Genomic DNA, 20,060 nt, shown 5'->3' on the forward strand with positions numbered 1-20,060 from the left:
TCGTTTCCCACGAATTCCATACACGTTCGATACACCCACACACAAAACGCACGTTCTCTTCCTTTTTGTAGCTATTTCTTTAACGGATCTAAAACACAGAAAGTTACCCTAAATCGACGACCAGAAAAGAACCCTAACATCAAATGAACGGTTTCCCGGGAAATTCACAGGCTTTGGACGCACACGAACAAAAAGACACGTTGTCCTTTTTCTTTTAGCTATTTCTCTAACGGTTAAGAAAGGGAGAAGTTCGCATAAATTGAGAAGCACGATTAAAACACAACTTTAGTCCCTTATAAATGAATGTTTTTTTTGGAAGCCTTATAAATGAATGAATGGTTGGCACGAATTTCATGCGCTTCAAAGAGTCTCAGCACGTTAAATTTGACCATAACAAGCCCACACACATAAAACAGGGCCGTTAGGCCCAGGTAGCCCATCTCACGTTCATTCAGTCATCAGGATGGATGCTCCAGGTCTAGGAGACCAGGGTTGTGTTCACTTTCAAAATTTCTCTCTCCAAACTTCATTATTCACCTATTACATCAAATCTTTTATCTTATGCATGAAGTATTAAATGTAGATAAATAAAAAAACTAATTGCATAGTTTTAATGTACACGACGAGACGAATCTTTTGAGCCTAGTTAGGTCATGGTAGGACAACAATTACTACAAACAAACGAAAAATGCTACAGTGTGACACAATATCCAATGTGACCATTTTTATTATTATTTTACGGATCTAAACACACCGGGCGAATCCATGGCCAAGACACAGCGCGACACTGTCCTTCGCCGTGTCATCAATGCCGTACTTGAACCTGAAACCCACATCTAGCAGCCTCTTAGGTCGAAACCTGAATCCGTTGGGTTCAGACACTCAAACAAAAAGACATGTTCTCTTTCCCTATTTAATTATGAAAAAGTCTAATTTTCACTCTTGAACTATCGCAAAAATCTGATTTTCAATCTTTAACTACGAAACCGGACAACATAGGCCATCCAACTGTAAAAACCGGGCAAATTTGGCCATTGGGATGGTTTTGAAGGTGGTTTTGCATTTTTTTTAAAATAAATAAATCTAATTAGATTTAAAATCAAAACTAATTTACTTTAAATCAGAAAAATATAAAACTAGTACCAAAATGTTTCTAAAAATATAACATATCTATTATTGCTCCATTTGAATCTTAGTTATTAAAAATAATAGGCATAACTGCAAGTAGCCAAATATTATGAACATAAAAAATTAGATCTGAATAGCTCACAAGCCATGTGGAAATATATAAGTTACATTTTTAGAAAACTTTTGATACCCATTTCATAATTTTTTGACACAAAATTAATTACTTATAAATTTTTTAGTGTAAAATTGAATATTTTGAATTCTCACAAAATGGAAAACCACCTTCAAAATCACCCCAGGGGTCAAATTTGTCCGGTTTTGACAGTTGGATGGCCTATGTTGTCCGGTTTCGTAGTTAAAAGTTGAAAATCGGACTTTTGCGATAGTTGGAGGGTGTAAACCGGACTTTTTCCTTTAATTATTAACGGTATGGCGTTTCCATCCATAATCTGAAAAGCACAACAAAAAACCTTAACATTCAATGAACGATTTTCGGCGAAGTTCATTCGCTTCGAACATACTATTCGACATGTTCTCTCAACTTGGATGCCTTTATTTAGACACAATGCGTGTAGCATTCCATGGTCCATGGCTCCATGCCCCAGCCCAACCATCCATCCTGGCCGTGCCTCACTGCCTCTCAACATTCAGGTCTAATGGCAGCTCCCATTCAGGTCTCAGGGTGCTCCATGAATCCATGGTCGAGGCACTGCGCGACACTGTCCGCCACGCCATGCTCGAACCTGAAACCCAGGTCCAGCAGCCTCTTGGACGACACCGCCGCCGCCGACGAGGCGTCGAAATCTCTGCTCCACCTGCACCATCACGAGCCGCCAAAGATCACACCACCCGTCAGCACGCAGCAGGCAGCAGCTGGTCGATCGATCGGAAACCTGAAAGAACCAAGGCGGAGACGTGCGTGCCTCTCCGGTGGTTTGAAGGGAGGGTAGCGCGCCGCCAGGAACCGCGCGACCTCGGCCATCGGGTGGCCGCCGGCGGCGCACAGGTACCGCCCCTCGGCGCGCGGCGACTCCATGAGGAAGACGTGCGCGTCGCAGGCGTCCTGGACGTGCGCCAGCGGGACGCACCCGAACCTCGCGTGCACGGAGGCCAGCAGCGAGTAGAGCTTGGGATCACCTGCAGTGTCAGTCAGACAGAAAAAATTAGAAAGCAAAAGTTTAGGGGCGTTTAGTTCCAAAAAAATTTGCGCAGTACCTATCACATTAAATTTTCGAACACATTCATGAAGTATTAAATACAATTAAAAAATAACTAATTACATAGGGGTTGTTTGGTTGCTAACCACACTTTGCCACACTTAAGGTTAGGCAAGTGTGGCAAAGAATTTGGCCACCACACTTTTCTTGTCTAAGGGAATCTTGCCACATTTTTTCTTGTCTATGACACATGGAGCTCAAAAAAATCTTGTCTAAACTTAATTACCAATCAAACACCTACCAACTTGGTCAAACTTGCCTAAAGTTAGGTGTGGCAAAGTGTGACTAGCAACCAAACAATCCCATAGTCTAACTGATTCATACGAGATGAATTTAATGACACTAATTAATTTATGATTGAATATTAATTTTATCAAATAACAACAAAATATGCTACAGTACTCAAACCCAAACTTTTTCACCAACTAAACACCCCTAGGTAAAGGGAAAAGTCTATTTTTCAACCCTAAACTATCACGATAGTCCGATTTTCAACCCGGACCTACAAACCCGGACATCCTACACACTCAACTCTTCAAAACCGTGCAGATTACCCCCTCGAACCGAAACGACCCGGTTTTGGTCCACGTCATCCGGTTTTGTCACGTCACCCATCCAACGTGGCACATCTCCTCTCTCTTTCTCTCACAGACAGGTGGGCCATGCACCTGCCGCGTCACCCGTTCGCATGCGCCTGCCGCCGCCTCGCCGCCGCCGTGTCATCCCCTGCGCTCCCGCTCGCCCATGGAGCTCCGCGGCGGGCCTCGCGGGGCTGCGTCGGACCCGCGGAGCTGCGCGGCGGCCGGGCCGGCGAGGGCCAGGCACGGCGGCCTCCTTCCCCCTCCCCTGCGCCGCCTCCCTCCCGAGCTCCGGCGGTGGCCCTCTGCTCCCCATCCTCCTCCGTGCGCGTGTGTGGGCGCGGGGTAGCGACCCTCCCCTGCTCCCTCGGCGGCGAGCGCAAACGGCGGAGCGCGGCGCGGGCGGCGGGGGTGGGTGGGGGGCCTCCTCCGCGCGTCCGCGGCCCGCGGGCCGGCGAGCTCCCCGGCGAGCTTCGAATCGGCGGCGGGCCTCCTCCCCGGCGAGCTTCGAATCGGCGGCAGAATTGGCGGTGGGCCCGCGACGCTCCGCGCGCGCGTGAGTCGAGCTCCTCCGCCGCGAGCTGAGCTCGAGCTCGCGCCGCTCCGGTGGCCCGCCGCCACGGCAGCTCGCCTGCGCCAGCTGCCCGCCCGTACCGGCCGTGCACCGTGCCGCCCCGTCTGCCTGCCCGTCGCGCCGCGCCGCAGGGAGGGGGAGAGAGGAGCGGGGAGGACGCTCCGCCGTCCCGTCCGCCTGCCCGCCCGCGCCACCGCCGTCTCGCCCGCCCTCACCCCGCCGCTACTCCGCCTCGCGCGCGCGGAGGGAAGCAGGGGAGGGGCGCCCGCTCGTGGAGGCGAAGCAGGGGAGGGGCGCTGCGGCCCCCGGCGGCCACGGACGCGAGGGCGGGCGTGGCGAGCTCGGCCACGGCGCGCGTGTACGGGCACAGGGACGGCCGCTGGGAGGAGGCCGGGCCGCTCGCCGACGGAGGAGAAGCAGGGAGGAGAGAGAGAAAGAGACGTGTGGAGAGAGAGTGGCCAGGCTGGCAGCCACGTCACAAAATCGCTGCCACGTCATAGCAATACCGGTCTGGTTTCAGCTCGAGGGAGTATTTTGCACGGTTTGGTTAGTTCAAAGGTGTGGGATGTCCGGTTTCGTAGTTCATGGTCTAAAATCGGACGATCATGATAGTTCAAGGTCCGAAAACAGACTTTTCCCCAGTTAAATCACAAGCTCGTGTTGGCGTGCACTCTCAAGAGATAAGCCTGTCAACGATTTGTTTTGTTTTTCTTAAGAGATTTGTTCGATTACCTGTTATGGGTGATAGTAGAAGCTGGATGCTCGTTGGAACACTTGGTGTCAGGAACGGGCCTGCAACCGTCGGCAGGATGACTGACACGCGATGGAGGCCGTTCTCCCGTGCAAACCTGAACGCGGCCTCCTCTGTCAGTCGCTTGGACAGGATGTAGATCTGCTAGGAACCCGATAGCTCAGGAGCTAGACTTCCAAGCATGTGTGCTGAGAGAGACTGAAACTCTGATAGCTGCAGGAACTGGAGTCTACAACGAACTCACCCAGCCGACGGGCTTGGTGCGCCAGACGCCGGCGAGGTCCCTGAGGCAGGACTCGTCGACGACCGCCTCCCGCCGGCCCTCCGCGCCCGCCGCCGCCGTCAGCGTGCTGACGGAGGACGTGAAGACGACCCGGCGCACGGTCCCCGCGCGGACGCAGGACCGCAGCACGTTGATGGTGCCCCTCGTCGCCGGCTCCAGCACACTTGACATCACGCTCTCCTCTCCAACATCAGTCAGGGATAGCAGGGGTGTGACCGTGTCAGTGCCAGGTTGCTAGTTAAAATCCCCCCAAAAAAAGTGCGTTCTAAAATTTCATACGTGGCTATATTTTCTGTTTTTTTATAAAGGTAATTTTTCTGTTTCAACTTGTAACAATGCTAAACACATGCAGTTTTTCCAAGGGAGTGGCAAAGGTTGTCCTGACTCATGAGGTTTAGCAGCGCATCACGACTCACCAAGGTTGTCCTGGCCAGGTGATACGTGGAGCTCCATGGAGGCCGCGACATGGAAGAGCGCCACGCATCCCGTGGCGGCGGCGTCGAAGCTCCCGTCCTCGCCCATGTCCGCCCGGAACACCCGGAGCCGGTCGCCCCCTTCCACGCCGGCGAACACCCGCCACGCCTTGCCTGATGACACGAACACCGGCCGCCGGGCATGCCGCGCCGTGCTCAGCTACTCATCAGCTCAACAGTACACCAGGTAGTAGGTGCGCACCTGTGTCCCTGGCGGTGGCGTGGACGCGGTAGCCTCGCCGCAGCAGCGTGCGGACGAGCCAGGAGCCGACGTAGCCGGTGGACCCCCGTCACGCACACCGCCGGAGGAGGAGGATCACTCCCGGCGGCGGCCTGCTCCTCCTCCGGCGAGCCGACGCTGCCCATCGCGTCGGCCCTTCTCGATCCCTCTAGGCTAGCTGCCGGTTAGCTGTGCTGAGAGGCGAACGATGATGACTGATATATCGATGCCCCTCGAAGGAAATGGAATCGTGTGCTGGCGAAAGCGTTGTAGACAACACAGCAGGGCTTCGTGCATACGCTAGGCTTGCGCCATGTATGTGCAGTGTGTGGTGGCACACGGCTCATAGCTGGTTGTTGCCATTCTACTTGAGGTTTCAGGGGATCATGGTCATGGGTGCGTCCAGGACACGGATTGGGTTCACATGGAGGAAGCAGACAAGGTAAAGATACAGGACCCAACCAGTCCAGTAACATGATCGTCGAGTCCCAGACACGACGACACCAGCAAAGAAAGGACGCCGACAAGGATTAAACCGCATGCCTTTCGATTGATCACTGGCATCACAGAAGAGTTCATCTTCACACAAATCGAACACGTATCCAACCATCAGGCTAGTTTCAGTGAAGAGTGTCATCGCACAGTTAACTAGACTGTGAACTAGATAACCTTTGCCGGCCGGCGTGTCGTCTCCGGGAGAAAACGACGTTTCTGCTTGGTTTCCGGGCACGAGCACTCGTTTTCACTGCTGCCGGCGGCGGACTGGCTGGCGGAGCACTTCCCGGAGTGATGCTGCGGTCTAAGAAGTGGCTCTTTCTGATGTATGTATACACGAAAACACACATGGCAAATAATCTTTTCTCATAGGAATTTCTTTCCCATTTCATCTTCTGGAAATGCATACATTTTCATCTCAACATTATTACCTAAGCAACAGCTAAAATTCAGATCCACCTGTGTTTTATCTTTCCAGGAATGTTCCTACCTCCAGACCTTCTCCTAACCAGTATGAACAGTAACGAATGAGAAATATATACAAAATTGTTGTAACGGGACAAAAATAACAGGGAGGTTTCATGCCAGTCATGGCAATGCACAATGCCGAGGAAGCCATGCAACCTATAGAAATGTGAAACATCCATATGAAATATGCCTAGAAAGTGCAGTAGTTTGACTAGCAGCTAGAAGAGAAACATCCTCTGCTTTCTGTACATATGGATACTGGAAGCCTGAAACTATTGCAGTTGACCGATACAAGGAATTCGTTGAAGCCGAATATACTGGTCGCACGAATCTTCACCACTTGATGATGCAAATGGTATAATAATGCAATAGTAATAAAGAATCTACCTAAACAAGCAAGATCCTCACCTGGTAACAGCTTAAATCACCTCGGCCAGTGCCACGACCCCGCCCCTTTTCCTCCAGTCGACGGAGTGCGGCAGGTCCTCGTTGTCTTTGTCGTCGTCAGGCTTAACCGCGCACGGTTTCCATGCGCTGAGCTCCTCGCCGGTGAGGTCGGCGAAGTTGTTGAGGCCGAGGCGGTACGAGTGGACCCCAGCGTCGGCGGCGGCGGCTCTCCTTGAACACCGCGTACCGGTGCTCCGCGGCGACGGAGCTGTAGGTCTTGTTGCTGTCGGCCATCCAGTCCCTGAACATCCGGCGGGTCTCACCTCCTCGCTCCTCTCCCCGTACGATACTATCGACATGTACGCCGCCGCCAGCAGCAACGCCGCGGACCTCCTCATCTCCGCAGCCGCGAGGCCAGCGGCGGGGGGAGATGTGCGGTGCGCCGCGCCCCATGTTTTGTTGCTCAGGGTTGCGGACGCGTGTTCTAGAGCTCGGCAACGGCCAGACCAAGCATATGGAAGGGGATTGCCAAAATTTGGTCATATAAATAATTGTAAAATTTACAGGGAAAAACAACCTGGAGCTACGCAGAAGAATAAACAGACTCATTTCGGCATGCAACAAGGAAACAGCCAGAGGGTTCAGAGCATGTGTGCAGGTTTTCCATCCTAATAACAACATCGTTACTCGGAATCTCCTTCCTTGAACACCTTCACCCACTTCTCGACGCTGTCGATGACTTCCCCGGTCTTGATCAGGTACCGGACCTTGGTCCCGTCCTCGAGGAACTTGTGGCCGACCCTGCTTGCCACACTCTTCTCCTTCGAGTAGAGCATCACATTCGAGCTATGGATGGGGCCCTCGATCTGGTGAAAAGAAAGTTGATTCAAATCAGGAGATAGCAATCAGGTACCTGAAGAATGAGCATGTGCAGCTATGCAAGACATAACAAGAGGCCTGAAAGAAAGCTCAATTGGAATGTTTGCTGACCATGACGATTTCACCCGGCTCATCTTCCGTGCCTTTCTTGTGCTTCGACTTCAAGTTCAGGTCCTTCACGATCACAGTGCTGTTGTGCTTGAAGAGGTGTGTGACTTCTCCAACCTTACCTTTCTCACGGCCTGCGATGACTTGTACGGTGTCCCCAATCCTAACATGCATCTTGTGCAGCACGGGAAGGCTGTTCGGTTTGCACTTCTTTCGCTCCCATCTCTTAAGCTGCAGTGGAAAGGGAAATCTGATGTCATTTAACATCAGACAGAAAAAGCACCAGATGTTCAGATACTTGGACTAATCCTTTTTTTACTTACTCTCATCTCAATTGGGCATGTCTTGACCATAAACCTTATCTGCATATTGAGCACATACAGAGTGTCAGAGCTCCACATGAAAATAACACAGTATATTTCATTTCAAATAAAAGAGATACTAATTAGATGCTTTTGATATATGCCATGAATACAACATAATGGGTGTGGTGTTCATCAATGTCCGATCAAGGCACTACATGACTATGGGCTGCTCTTTATATATGCTTCTTTGAGCAGAATTAAGTATAAGCTATCACTTAAATACACTAGTTCTGTCACTTTTTTCAACAGAGATTACTTGATTACTTAACCTCGTTATCTTTTTTTTTCTTCCTTTTGTTGGTGAAGAGAATAAGGTCTATCCTCCTCCATTTCTTATCAGTTGGGAATTACACTTCAAGGGAGTGGGCAACAGAAGGTTATGCACAACATTTGAAGAGGTAAGGCATCTTGAAGATAAAATAGAAAAGGATTATGCTCATAATAAGCTTTTCAGAGCTAGTGCTTAATTTGTTCTTGCCTTCTTGGTCAGTCATATGTGATGTGTACCAGCATCTAAGAAAGAAAACTAATCCATGCCAAATTACAAGGAGTAAGCAAGAACTGCCCTCAATCCTGAGCATATTTTGGCACAACAAAATGGTAAAGCACAGGCATACAAACTAAAATGTGGTCCATCAGAGACAGTATAATTTCCTCATTTTTTTGAATGGATAATTCCTCAGTACGCATACTAAATCCACGGTGTTGAAACAACACTTAACCCCATCCGACACAACATACTCTATACTAGCAGTAACGAATCCACAATTCCACATGCAGCAGTAATGCAAAAAAAGGGAATTCATACAATACCTGAGTACCAGTAAAACGGAAATTTTCTACTCAACCAGTTCGGTCTCAATCAGCTAATATGTTTAGCTTGGGCTACTCAAACCCTACCGTTAGCCTAAACCAAAAAAAAATTGTAATTATTGGAATAATTGTTGGAGGAAGCAAAAGGAAATTCAATGCAGTGGTCTAAAAAAATAGTCATACTAATAGTATTTTTTCCAACCTTGAACTGCACACTGAACAATGCAAAATACTGCTAATTTTCCGTCTCAATGCGATAGACGTGCTCTTAAGCCTCTAATTCACAATGTAAGCCGGAATGTCCCAAGAACAAGAATAAGAACAACTGTATCCAACTGTGCTCGGCAACGCAACTCGGCTACTCCAGACTCTAATCTACCTGAAGCGGCTAGTAATTTACCAAAAACATTGGAGCAGCAAAGAGGAACGGAATTGGGAAGCATCAGCAACGAACCCCAGGCTGCGGCGCGGAGTAGGTGGCGAGCCGATTGCCCCAGAAGCTGCTGGTGCTCGCCGCGCCGGGCGCGGAGACGGAGAGCGCCGCCATGGCGCCCTGCAGCGCCGCCATCCCAGCCATCCTCGCCGTCCTCCCTCGCTCCACTCGCCCACCCCAAACCGCAGAGGATAACGAGAACGCCTTCTTCGAGTTCCCGAACAGGATAGCACGCCCTTCTATCTCCGGACGCTGGTGGGTTGCTTTATACATGGGCCTCGACACTAAACGGGCCAGGCCTTCGGTATGGCGTAGATGGGCCTAGAAGAAGCCTCTGTTATCCATCAGCCAGGCCCATGGATTGCTCGTCATCTTCTTCCCTGCGACTTCGGTGAGGCTGCGAGTCTGTGACCTCGGCCCGCCGCGCGCGTCGAAGTCAGCATCACTGCATCAGGACGGACGGGGGCGGCGGCGGCGGCGGCGGTCTCTCTCTCTCCCCCCCGTCTACTCGCACGCCACGCAAGCTCACGCAAGATGCTTAGCCGGAGATGTGGACCTTTTTTGACAGGTTTTCGGAGCTGGGCATGTCATTCCTTCCCTTGCTGATTAAATGTCCACTGTGATAGAGATTTTGCACACTGTGGCCTCCACAAGAGTTACTTAGTAGGGACACACGTTGAAACTGAAAGGGCTTCCAAGACATGTGAAGCTCAGCCTTCAGTTGCTTCCCACGCTTCACCAACTGGACAAGGTTTATAAATATCATATGATCCAATCTAGTACCTATCATAGAATAAGAACGCTACTAGTTAGTGCAACAAACTGAAGGAAACGCCATGGGTGTCCTGACACTGGTTCATATCCTTATCAGCTTCACGGCTTGTGCTGAAGCTCTAAGGAGAGCAGACTTCCCTCCAGGTTTTGTCTTTGGCACGGCTTCTTCGGCTTACCAGGTTCGCAGCTGCTATCTCTTTGATCAACTGATGTTCTCTTAGTTTGATGTCTGACTCCGGCCAATATGTTAACAGTATGAAGGCGCTGTCAACGAGGGTCAACGTGGACCTACAATATGGGATACTCTTACAAGACGACCTGGTGTGATAATGAGGATTTGTTGCAAAAGGTGCAGTAATGAGATGCTAAATCTGTCCAGAATTGTGACTCCAGAGCATATCTTTTGCAGGACGGGTGATAGATTTCAGCAATGCAGATGTTGCTGTTGATCATTACCATCGTTACAAGGTAAATTGGCAATGATCGAGATATTTCTTTGCTATCTTCTATTTGATTTTGTTTTATTTAATTCATTCACTAGTTCAACGAAAGCTTGAAATTTCTGTGAGTTATCATACAGGAACTCTTGGCATTTGTGTGAAAAGTTGGCTACTTTTCATTTGGCCATCTTCTGGCAATTTTAAATTTGTAAAAATTGAAATCATTCATGCATTTTCTTGTATCTTGTTCCTTTCATGTCTGTAAGAATAATTATATTTGTTATTTGACATTGCTTCCTTAGGTTAGTTACCAAACACAAAAAACAAACTTCTAATCCACTTCTGTGGCATGCTTCTTCGAAAAATCGGATAGTGAGAAGAGGTTTCCTGAGATCAAGATTTTACTATTTTCCTCAAATTAGTTTAACTTCTATGACTAGGTTGTTAACTGAGTAAGAACATCAGTTACACTGAAAAACTCCTGGAATGACAAATCAACACTGACTGGCAGGAAGATGTGGACTTGATGAAGGACATTGGCATGGATGCGTACCGGTTCTCTATCTCATGGTCACGTATTTTTCCAAGTATGTAATAAGTAATTTCTTTGTAAAATATTTTATTTTTTCCACTAAGAACTAAATAGTTTATGATTTTTCTTGCTAGATGGAACTGGTGAACCTAATGAAGAAGGATTGAATTATTATAACAACCTCATAGATGCTCTGTTAGACAAAGGTATTTCTTCTAAATTTCAGTATCTCAAATGCGAATTGTTGCCAACCTTTTAGTTTGTGATTGTCTTTTTTTCCTCTACATTTGTGGACCAGGTATACAACCATATGTAACACTCTTTCACTGGGACCTTCCGCAAGTACTAGAAGACAGATATGGTGGATGGTTAAACTCCCAAATTGTGTATGCAATACTATTATATCATCTTCTTTTTAAGGAAACCATTGCTTACACCATCTATATACAATCAAAATAAATCCAGGACAAGAGGCTTTGCTGATGTGTGACAATTAAATTATGCAGGGATGATTTTGTTCACTATGCCTCTACATGCTTCAAGGAATTTGGAGATAGAGTGAAACACTGGATCACTTTTAATGAGCCCCATAATTTTGCGATTGAAGGATATGATCTTGGCATCCAAGCACCTGGGAGATGTTCCATTCTGTCGCATATGTTCTGTAGGGAGGGAAAATCATCGACTGAACCATATATTGTCGCTCACAACATACTCTTAGCACATGCTGGTGCTTTTCATACTTACAAGCAGCATTTCAAGGTAATTTGCTATAAACACATAGCCAAGAGATGTATCTAGTAGTAAAAAACATGAATTGTTTATGTATTTCTTGCAGAACGAACAAGGAGGTCTCATTGGAATTGCACTTGATTCAAAGTGGTATGAACCATTGTCAGATGTTGATGAGGACAAAGAGGCCGCGGCACGAGCAATGGACTTTGAGCTTGGATGGTGATACATCTATCACCATCTTGATATAACCGCATCAATTCAATTCCTATAACTACAGTACATAGCTGTTGTTCATAATATTAATTATGAATTTTTGCAAGTGTCGCTACAGGTTCCTGGATCCCTTAATGTTTGGCCACTATCCTCCTCCTATGCAGAATCTTGCAGGCGATAGGCTGCCTCAGTTTTCAACTCAGGCTTCAAAATTAGTAACCGGTTCGATAGATTTTGTGGGCATAAATCACTATACCACATTGTATGTTAGGAATGACAGAATGCGGATCAGGAAACTTGTAATGAATGATGCTTCAACCGACGCTGCCATCATACCAACCGGTTAGTCTTGTTTAACAGAGTGATTCAACACTTTTTTGCCTATTTCCATTATTACTGAATTCTCCTTTGCGTTCACTATGACAGCATACAGGCATGGAAAGAAAATAGGAGAAACGGTACAACTTCCTCAGCAGTTTATTCAGAATTGTTCTAGGTCTACTTTTCTTCTTCTTCTGTAGTAGTAGTAGTCATCAAATGTTTGATCGACAGCTGTGTTTATCAACTTCCAGGCAGCATCAAGATGGCTGCACATAGTTCCCTGGGGCATGTTCAAGCTGATGAAGCACATCAAAGAAAAGTATGGAAATCCGCCTGTGATCGTTACCGAAAACGGTAGGTGGATGAAAAGATTCTACTAGGAGCTGATAAGAGTTTCTGCCTCAATATATCCTCTAACACAACAGGTGTTTATATGGCAGGCATGGATGAAGCAAACCTCCCATTCTCGAGATTGGAGAGTGTTCTGCAGGATGATGAACGGATACAGTACCACAACGACTACATGTCAAACCTCCTAGATGCTATAAGGTGAAGTTCGACTTCCATGCACATACATACGTCTAGCTGTGACAGGCAACACTGTCCTCTCTATGCCCACACTGGCACTCAACAATTGTTGGATCTGGATCGCTGCAGGAAGGAAGGCTGCAACGTCCACGGTTACTTCGTGTGGTCACTGCTCGATAACTGGGAGTGGAACTCTGGGTACACGGTGCGGTTTGGTCTCTACTACATCGACTACAACAACAACCTGACGAGGATACCCAAGGCGTCGGTCGAGTGGTTCAGCCAGGTCTTAGCCCGTGAGACGGCCATAGTGTAGATCAGTAGATGGATTGAAGTAAGCTGTAAGCCTGCCTAACAGTGAGATTATTCTACGATGGCCGTTAGTTAGGTGTACATTACGCGGCCACCATTTGTACACGCATACATGCCATAGGAAGTAGATTTTGATTATTCTGAATGTGTATAATGTAACTACCATTTGTGCGACCTTCAACGACGCTGTTGAATGTGTCGCTGTTCTTGTGAATTACTACAAGCAAGGAGGTTGTGAATTACAGTGCCCAAACATTGCATCATCCTCTTCCTCTATATCTATCTATGTGTCACGCATCATGCTGCATTCCTCGCTGTAGTCTACTAGCGGCTATACCAAATGTTGAAATTACAGAAGAATGCTCAAGAACATGGCAACCGTTGGGCAAGTGAAGATAAGCCCCAACTTTGGTCCGGTTTTCAGGACACCAAGTCTGGGTCATGGCTGGCTGGGCTTTGCAGCATTCCCGGACAGAGAATGGTCTGGTCCCCTCCCCTGAAATTCCCTGCACCAACTAACATGCAAGGTAACATCTTTGTGCTCGCGAGTAAAACGCCGAGGCGGCTCGAGGCGACATCGAATCCGCTGCAACTTCACCCCAAGACTGCAAGAGCAAGACGACGCCTTGCCGAACACCTTTTTCCCCGGACAGCATGGCGCTGCCGCTGCGTCTCCGCTCTGCTTTCCCAGTGCGAGGTCGTCAGCTCGCACGGCACGCTAGGCGTCGCCGCGCCCTGCCCCCGTGCTGGTCTCCGATGTGAAAGGGACGCGGCGGCGGCCAATCACCCGGCACCGGCAGGAGAGGCAACCGCCAGCCGCGCAGGAAGAAGGCATGGAAAATGGGGAGACCGAGGAGGGAGCCGAGGGAAAAGGGCAGCCGGAGCCGGACGACGATGGAAGCTGACGCTCCGTCCCTGTCCCCATGGAGGCATGGACCATGCCGTTGGCGAGCGAAAAGAGGTGGAAAAAACCAAAAGGGGGCGCCCAAGCCTCGGAGCTCCAAAGCTATTCTGTGCGAAAAGGGGCAGCAGCGACTTGGACCGCGGAATGCTGAATCTACAGTCAACCGTGAGTTTCTAAACTCACGGTCGATCTCTCCGCCCACTCCCACCTTTTGGATCCTCCCGCACTCTCACCTGCTCCTTTCCCCCTCCCCTCCCCTCCCCTCCCGATCCAATCCCTCCCCTTCTCCCGCAGCCTTCCGCCTCCTTCCCCCTTCCCCATTCTCCCTCACCATTTTCTTCTGGATCTCGGCTCCGGCCGTGGGAGCTCCGCTCCCCATGGTGACCGCGCCTCTCTCATCCCCTTCTCCTTCCCCCGCCCCCTTCCCTTCCCCTTCCTTCCGCTAGACCAGATCCATGGCGGCCGCCGCCTCCCCTTCCTCCCTCAAACCGCGCTTCCCTCCCCTCGCTGAGCCGGCTCCTCCCCCTCCCTGAATCCGCCGCGCCTCCCCCGCGCCGCGTCGATGGACCGCCTCCCTGGGCCGCCGCGGGCTCCCCCGCCGCCGCGCGCCGCCAGATCCGGCTCCCTGGGTCGCTGCGCGACGCCGGCGGGGTGGTGCGGTGCCGGTGGGAAGACAGGCAGCTGTGGTGGGAAGACTAGCAGCGCGCCGCCGCCGGATCCGCGCGTCGCCGTCGCCGCGCGCTCCACCGACGTCGCCGCCGCCGGATCCGCCTCCCCGGGGTGCGGCGGCCTCAAGCCTCCCTGGGCCGCGTGCTCCCCCGTCGGCGGGGAGGACGACGGGGCAGCGCGGATCCGCCGCCGCCTCGCGCCTCCAGTTTTTTTTTGCAAAAAATTTTCAACATTTTTTTTGAATTCCTTTTGATTTTTTTCGGATGAATATTTTTTTAATGACGCAAAAAAAATTCTTGAATTTTTTGTGCTCTCCAAATTTTTTTTCTTGAAATTTTTTTCTGGTCTCCAAATTTTTTTCTTGAAAATTTTTTTTGCTCTCATATTTTGCTTGAAATGTTTTTTGGTCTCCAAAATTTTTCTTGTATTTTTTTAAAAGTTTTTAATCAGAAAACGACAAAAAATTTCTATAAATGAAAAAAAAGCAATGGTCGAAAAATTGACCGTACGGTTGACCGTAAACTATCAATACCCTTGGACCGGCTGGAACAAAGCGGCTGGGAGTTTCAGACGAGGGTATTCTTCGTACGGATGCAGGTTCTGAGTGACTGAAGCTTCGGCGGAAATTTGTGTCTGAAAGTCGGTGGTAGTCTGGTAGATGCTGCAGCAGCCAGCGATGCCGTTTGATCCCGCGGCACACGACGGCCACGCAGGCAGCAGGCGCCAGCAAAAGTCGGGCAGGAAACTTCTTATGGCTAGATAAGTAGGACGGGCATGGCAGGCGCGGGAAGTTAAGATAAGATAATCCGTCGTCGAGGGATCAGCTGATGTAGCACAGTATCTGATCCAGTTTTGGGTGGAGTCATCACCAGCCATCTAATCACGTATCAGTACCGAACATTTCTTGATAAATAAAATAAAATAAAATAAATGGGCAGAGGATGCGCTTGCAAAGTTGCAAGCTGCAACCGGAGGCCTCCTTCCTATCATCAGAGGGCAGGACGACGCTCGGATCGGGAGTTCCTCCGACGGACGGCCAAGATACGCGCAGCCTCCATCACACAGTGGCGGATCTAGAATTTTGTCTCAGGGTATGCCGAACCATTACTCTAAGGCCCTGTTTGGAACAGCGTTGGCGACGTTTATACGCGGAACACAGAAATAAACCCACCGAACGGCTCGCGTCGGACGTGCGTTCACCAAACACACGCAACACAAAACACGGAAGTTTGAACTATGTGGTGAAAAATCGCAAAAGCGACATCCGAGCCGCTTTCGCATAAGCATCGCACACCTGGTGCTCACGGTCCCAATCAGGGCCTAATACTTCAATATATAATTTGGTAAGATCCTATGAATATTTTGACAAACAATTTTTAAATTTGCAAATCAATTTGGTACACACATGCACAAAATAACTAAAAGTATATTTAAAATTCCCTTGATATCTTAAAGTCGCACAACCAATAAGAGGAGAGGGATGCTCACATTAGAGCATGGGAACCAGAGTATTTGTTATTTGTATTATTTTGGACTTGGATCTGGTGGTCGTTTCTCCAAATCAAAAATCTAGCGGACACTACAACCATAGAAATATGCGAGATTGCAAGTACCTGTACCTATCGGCGGAAGACTAGAAATTGATAGAATAGTTCCAATCCAATCCTATCAGTGATGGTCAGTTCATCACCGGCAACAATAACCGTCATTGCGAGCCCACAGACCAAAAACGTGTTGGGGTTTGCTGATCTAGGTAGTCTGCATGGCTGAGGCCTGAGGTGGCAGATTGGAGGAACTCAGAACATCGCACCGGGAGCTCGGACGAGCGGCATCACACAAAGGGGAACCGTCAGCCACGGATACAAGGGTCGATCAGCCTTTGTACGAGGAAGGGCTGTCCTTTTACGCATAGCGGGTTTAGACTGGGCAGGTTTTGCAGGGTATGCCATGGCCCTACTGGCATACCCTGTAGATCCGCCCCTGCCATCACCAGGGTTTTAAATTTCGGCGAAATTTCGCCGAAATTCGGCGAAAAATTTCGTTTTCGCTACTTACCGGGAAAAAAAATTTCGGTATTTTTCGGAAAATTTCGTTTGAAAATTCAAAATTCAAAAAATTTCGGCCAAAAGTCACCGAAATTCGCCGAAATTTACCGAAATTTCGGAACGAAATTTCGTTTCCGCTAAACACCGGGATTTGCAACGAAAACGAAATGGTTAACCCTGGCCATCACACACACGGCAAGAGAGTAGAAAACCGTCGCCGCGGGAGGCCACCGACCGACCGGTCACCGTCCGGGGCCACGCGCCCGCCGTGACGCGCAGCGCGAGTGCGTGGATCCACCCATCGCAGACCCGTCGACGGCCACACGCAGCGCAGACACGGGAGCGGAAGCGCGCAGGAAGGCGCGCGCACCAGCCAGCCAGCCAGCCCGCGCCAGCCCCCAGCCAACCTGTCCTGTCCCGGTCGGTCGGTGCCTGCGCTCCTCTCGTCAGCCAGGCCAGCAGCCCACCCGCGCGAAGGAACCCAACCAACTAACGGGCCCGAACCGAATGAACCGCAGCGCACCCCGCGCACACGTGAACCCCCCCCCCCCCCCCCCCCCCCAGCTGCCTCCCCGCGTGGCCTCGGCACCTTCCCTGAAGCCCAGCCACAGCTCCCGTCCCCGTCCCGTCCCGTCCCGTCCCCTCGCCTATTTATTCCTCCCCCTTCCCCACCCCACCACCGCCATCCTCTCTCCCTCCGATCAGCAGCAGCACAGCCAGAGCCAGCACCAGCACAGCGGCGAGCGGTCCACCATCCACAGCTTCAATTCAAATCGCACGGCCATGGCGTCGCAGCAGCAGCAGCAGCAGCAGCGGCAGGCGGCGGCGGCGGCGCCCGTGGGGTTCGAGGACTACCTGCCGGTGATGGCGGAGCGGCTGGGCGAGGAGGGGCTGATGCGGGAGCTGGCGAGCGGGTTCCGGCTGCTCATGGACCCGGCCCGCGGGCTCATCACCTTCGACAGCCTCCGCCGCAGCGCGCCGCTGCTGGGCCTGGGCGCCATGTCCGACGACGACCTCCGCGGGATGCTCGCGGAGGGCGACTTCGACGGCGACGGCGCGCTCAGCGAGATGGAGTTCTGCGTGCTCATGCTCCGCCTCAGCCCCGAGCTCATGGACGGGCCCCGCAGGTGGCTCGACGACGCCGTCTCGCAGGCCTCGCACTTCCTCTACACCAGCTAGGCGGGCCTAGGACTGGGCTGCCGGAGACGGCCGCGCGCGTAGCGTAGGAATTGTTGGTTGAGCTTCTCTTTCTTTTCGTTGTTCATAGCTGGATTAGGAATTCGTTCAAAAAAAAATAGCTGGATTAGGAAGGGACTGGTGCCTGATTGGTCGATAGATGGATTCCATGCCTTGTGTACTCGATCGCCTGTTCCTCCCCAACTGGAATCTGAATTGATCAAACATGCTTCTTCCTCCTTTCACCATCACACATACTGCATTGGCTGGCTCATCGATTGACCTGTTTACGAATCCTTTACGAACTATAGACTGAGGACTGAGATCGATGAATCAGTACTCAGTGCGTTTGGGCATTTGGCAGATGCGACCCCCAAAGTCTTCAAAGCATCAACAGTTTCGGTTGACCCGCAGATGTTTCCTGACGCGCACAGGATCGTAAGAAAATGGAGAAGGAACTCGACTCCGAAGGCGCATTAGTCTAGCGTTAGCAGCCGGTGCCGCCGAGGTCAGCCAGTCAGGGTCAGCGGCGATAGCAGAGCAGCCGCAGCCATGGAGCTGGAGCCCAATTCAACACGGCAGGAGCAGGGGACGGACGCCAAGTGCCCAAGTTCTTCCCCTAGTAGTGCTTCGTCGCAGTGGAGTTTACTGGACGGAGATCAGCGACCGCAAGCGATCTGAGCCATCCATTCCCCCAGTAAACGGACCAGATGTATCGCTACAGAGATGCTACAGTGGTAAACAGTACCGGAAACAGCGGTGCTACAATGTTCCACAGTAGTGAACAGTCATCCCTTCTGCTCCGGCGACCGCTTAAGTTGCAGTCGCTGTACAGGAACTCGGTCCGAGTTTACTCGGTCTGAAACGTCATCCTGGCAACGGAACGAAAAAGCCGCCTCCCCTTTCGTTTGATCACAGAAACTCCCCCCCGTCGGAGGCGCTTTTCGTCTGCCTTTTTCTCCCTTCCTTTCTTCGTTTTTTTCCTTGTTCTTCGGCTAGCGAGCGTGGAGTAAGCTGGAGCGGGAGCTTCCGGAAAGGTGGCCGGAAGCTTCAAAAGCGGCGAGGGGGGCGCGTACGGGCACGGGGCCCGGAGAAAGGCAGCCGAAAGGGACCCTGAACTTGGGATGCTTCGCCTACGCCTCTCCGATCAGCACGGGCGTCAGCGCCAGGCTCCGAAACCCTCCACATCACACCGCGATCCAGCCGACCCACACGCCGGCTACTCCGTCTGGACCCTGGGCACCGGCACCGCCGTCGGCGCGGCCGCCGGCCCGCTGCCGTGCCCGGTCGGTCGCTCTTCCTATCCAACTTGGCTGCTGCCGCCGGGGGGGCTAGTGAGCTTCGCGCCCAATTTCCCGTTTGACTCTCCAACCACAGTGCCGGTTCCTCTCCCCCCAATCCTCGCCGTACGTTTTCTCCGGTCCGGCTGCTGCGGTGCCACGTCGCGGGCCGGCGCCGACGGGGCACCGAGTCAGGCTGCAGGGCCGCAGGGAGGAAGGCGCCATGACAGAGGCGTTTAGATTCTAAAACACAAAATGTAAATTTTTTTGAATCACTTGCATGGTGTACTAAATATAGTCAAAAAATAAATTACATTACACAAATGGACTGTAAATCGCGAGACGAATCTAATGAGCCTAATTATGACGTGATTAGACACTAAATTGCTACAGTAAATATACTCTAATGATGAATTAATTAAGCTCATTAGATTTGTCTCGTAGTTTACAGACGAGATCTGTAATTAGTTTTGTGATTAGTCTACATTTAATATTTCAAATATTTAAGATTTCCTTCCAAAAACACAAAAATGCAAAATGTAAAATAATCTAAACACACTCAGAGACGCGTGCATGAACCGTCAGCGATCGGCCTCGCCATTGCTCGCCCTCGTTCAATGCCCCCCATACCCACAAATCATTGGGCGATTTTTATCCGAAAATCCTTGGGGATCGAGTCTGTCAAGTCCAACGCATGATTTGTGCAGACGTGGTGTGGCACTCCGTGTCCCTCTGACGCTGATGGCTGGTGCACCCAACTGGCAAGTGGCAACTGCCCCGATGCGCGCGAGGTTCTTGGTTCCGTGGGGGCGTGAGCCGGGGGCAAAAAAAAAAAATACAGATTCTTTGGTCAGGGCCGTACCGGCAAATTCGGGGGCTCTGTGCGAAACAATGGACTGGGGTTCTGGTGACCTAGTGAAGGATCATGAATACCAAGCGATACCAGTCGGCAAGCGCGA

At 50.7% G+C, this 20,060-nt stretch overlaps 3 protein-coding genes and 1 pseudogene across 5 annotated transcripts; 2 read left to right on the plus strand and 2 right to left on the minus strand.

Annotated features, from left to right (window-relative positions):
- Window positions 1-1,573: 1,573 nt before the first annotated feature.
- On the minus strand, window positions 1,574-5,644 carry LOC120668939 (annotated as a pseudogene).
- Window positions 5,645-7,089: 1,445 nt separating this feature from the next.
- LOC120668492 (50S ribosomal protein L24, chloroplastic-like) lies at window positions 7,090-9,417 on the minus strand. The gene is made up of 4 exons (XM_039948217.1): window positions 9,194-9,417; window positions 7,885-7,923; window positions 7,565-7,792; window positions 7,090-7,440 (listed from the first exon to the last, which is right to left on the minus strand). The coding sequence occupies exons 1-4, from the start codon at window positions 9,314-9,316 to the stop codon at window positions 7,258-7,260; spliced, it is 573 nt and encodes a 190-aa protein (XP_039804151.1). The 5' UTR covers window positions 9,317-9,417; the 3' UTR covers window positions 7,090-7,257.
- A 301-nt stretch (window positions 9,418-9,718) lies between these two features.
- LOC120668491 (beta-glucosidase 25-like) lies at window positions 9,719-13,271 on the plus strand. Of its 3 annotated transcripts, none has more exons than XM_039948216.1 (14): window positions 9,719-9,923; window positions 10,044-10,125; window positions 10,201-10,267; window positions 10,356-10,414; window positions 10,898-10,956; window positions 11,053-11,124; window positions 11,217-11,304; window positions 11,425-11,680; window positions 11,757-11,872; window positions 11,985-12,208; window positions 12,293-12,324; window positions 12,439-12,541; window positions 12,628-12,736; window positions 12,845-13,271. In XM_039948216.1, exons 5-14 carry the CDS (start codon window positions 10,932-10,934, stop codon window positions 13,029-13,031), a joined length of 1,212 nt encoding a protein of 403 aa, XP_039804150.1. In that variant the 5' UTR covers window positions 9,719-9,923; window positions 10,044-10,125; window positions 10,201-10,267; window positions 10,356-10,414; window positions 10,898-10,931; the 3' UTR covers window positions 13,032-13,271. The 3 variants fall into 3 exon arrangements, with proteins under 3 accessions (XP_039804150.1, XP_039804149.1, XP_039804148.1); XM_039948215.1 differs by having other exon boundaries at window positions 9,720-9,923; window positions 10,898-10,973; XM_039948214.1 differs by lacking the exon at window positions 9,719-9,923 and having other exon boundaries at window positions 9,950-10,125; window positions 10,898-10,973.
- A 4,040-nt stretch (window positions 13,272-17,311) lies between these two features.
- Window positions 17,312-18,074, plus strand: LOC120668493 (calcium-binding protein PBP1-like). Its single transcript, XM_039948218.1, has one exon. The coding sequence runs from the start codon at window positions 17,429-17,431 to the stop codon at window positions 17,822-17,824; it is 396 nt and encodes a 131-aa protein (XP_039804152.1). The 5' UTR covers window positions 17,312-17,428; the 3' UTR covers window positions 17,825-18,074.
- Window positions 18,075-20,060: the final 1,986 nt, after the last annotated feature.

The sequence above is a fragment of the Panicum virgatum genome, chromosome 4N (genome assembly GCF_016808335.1).
Source record: "Panicum virgatum strain AP13 chromosome 4N, P.virgatum_v5, whole genome shotgun sequence".
Lineage (NCBI taxonomy): Eukaryota > Viridiplantae > Streptophyta > Magnoliopsida > Poales > Poaceae > Panicum > Panicum virgatum.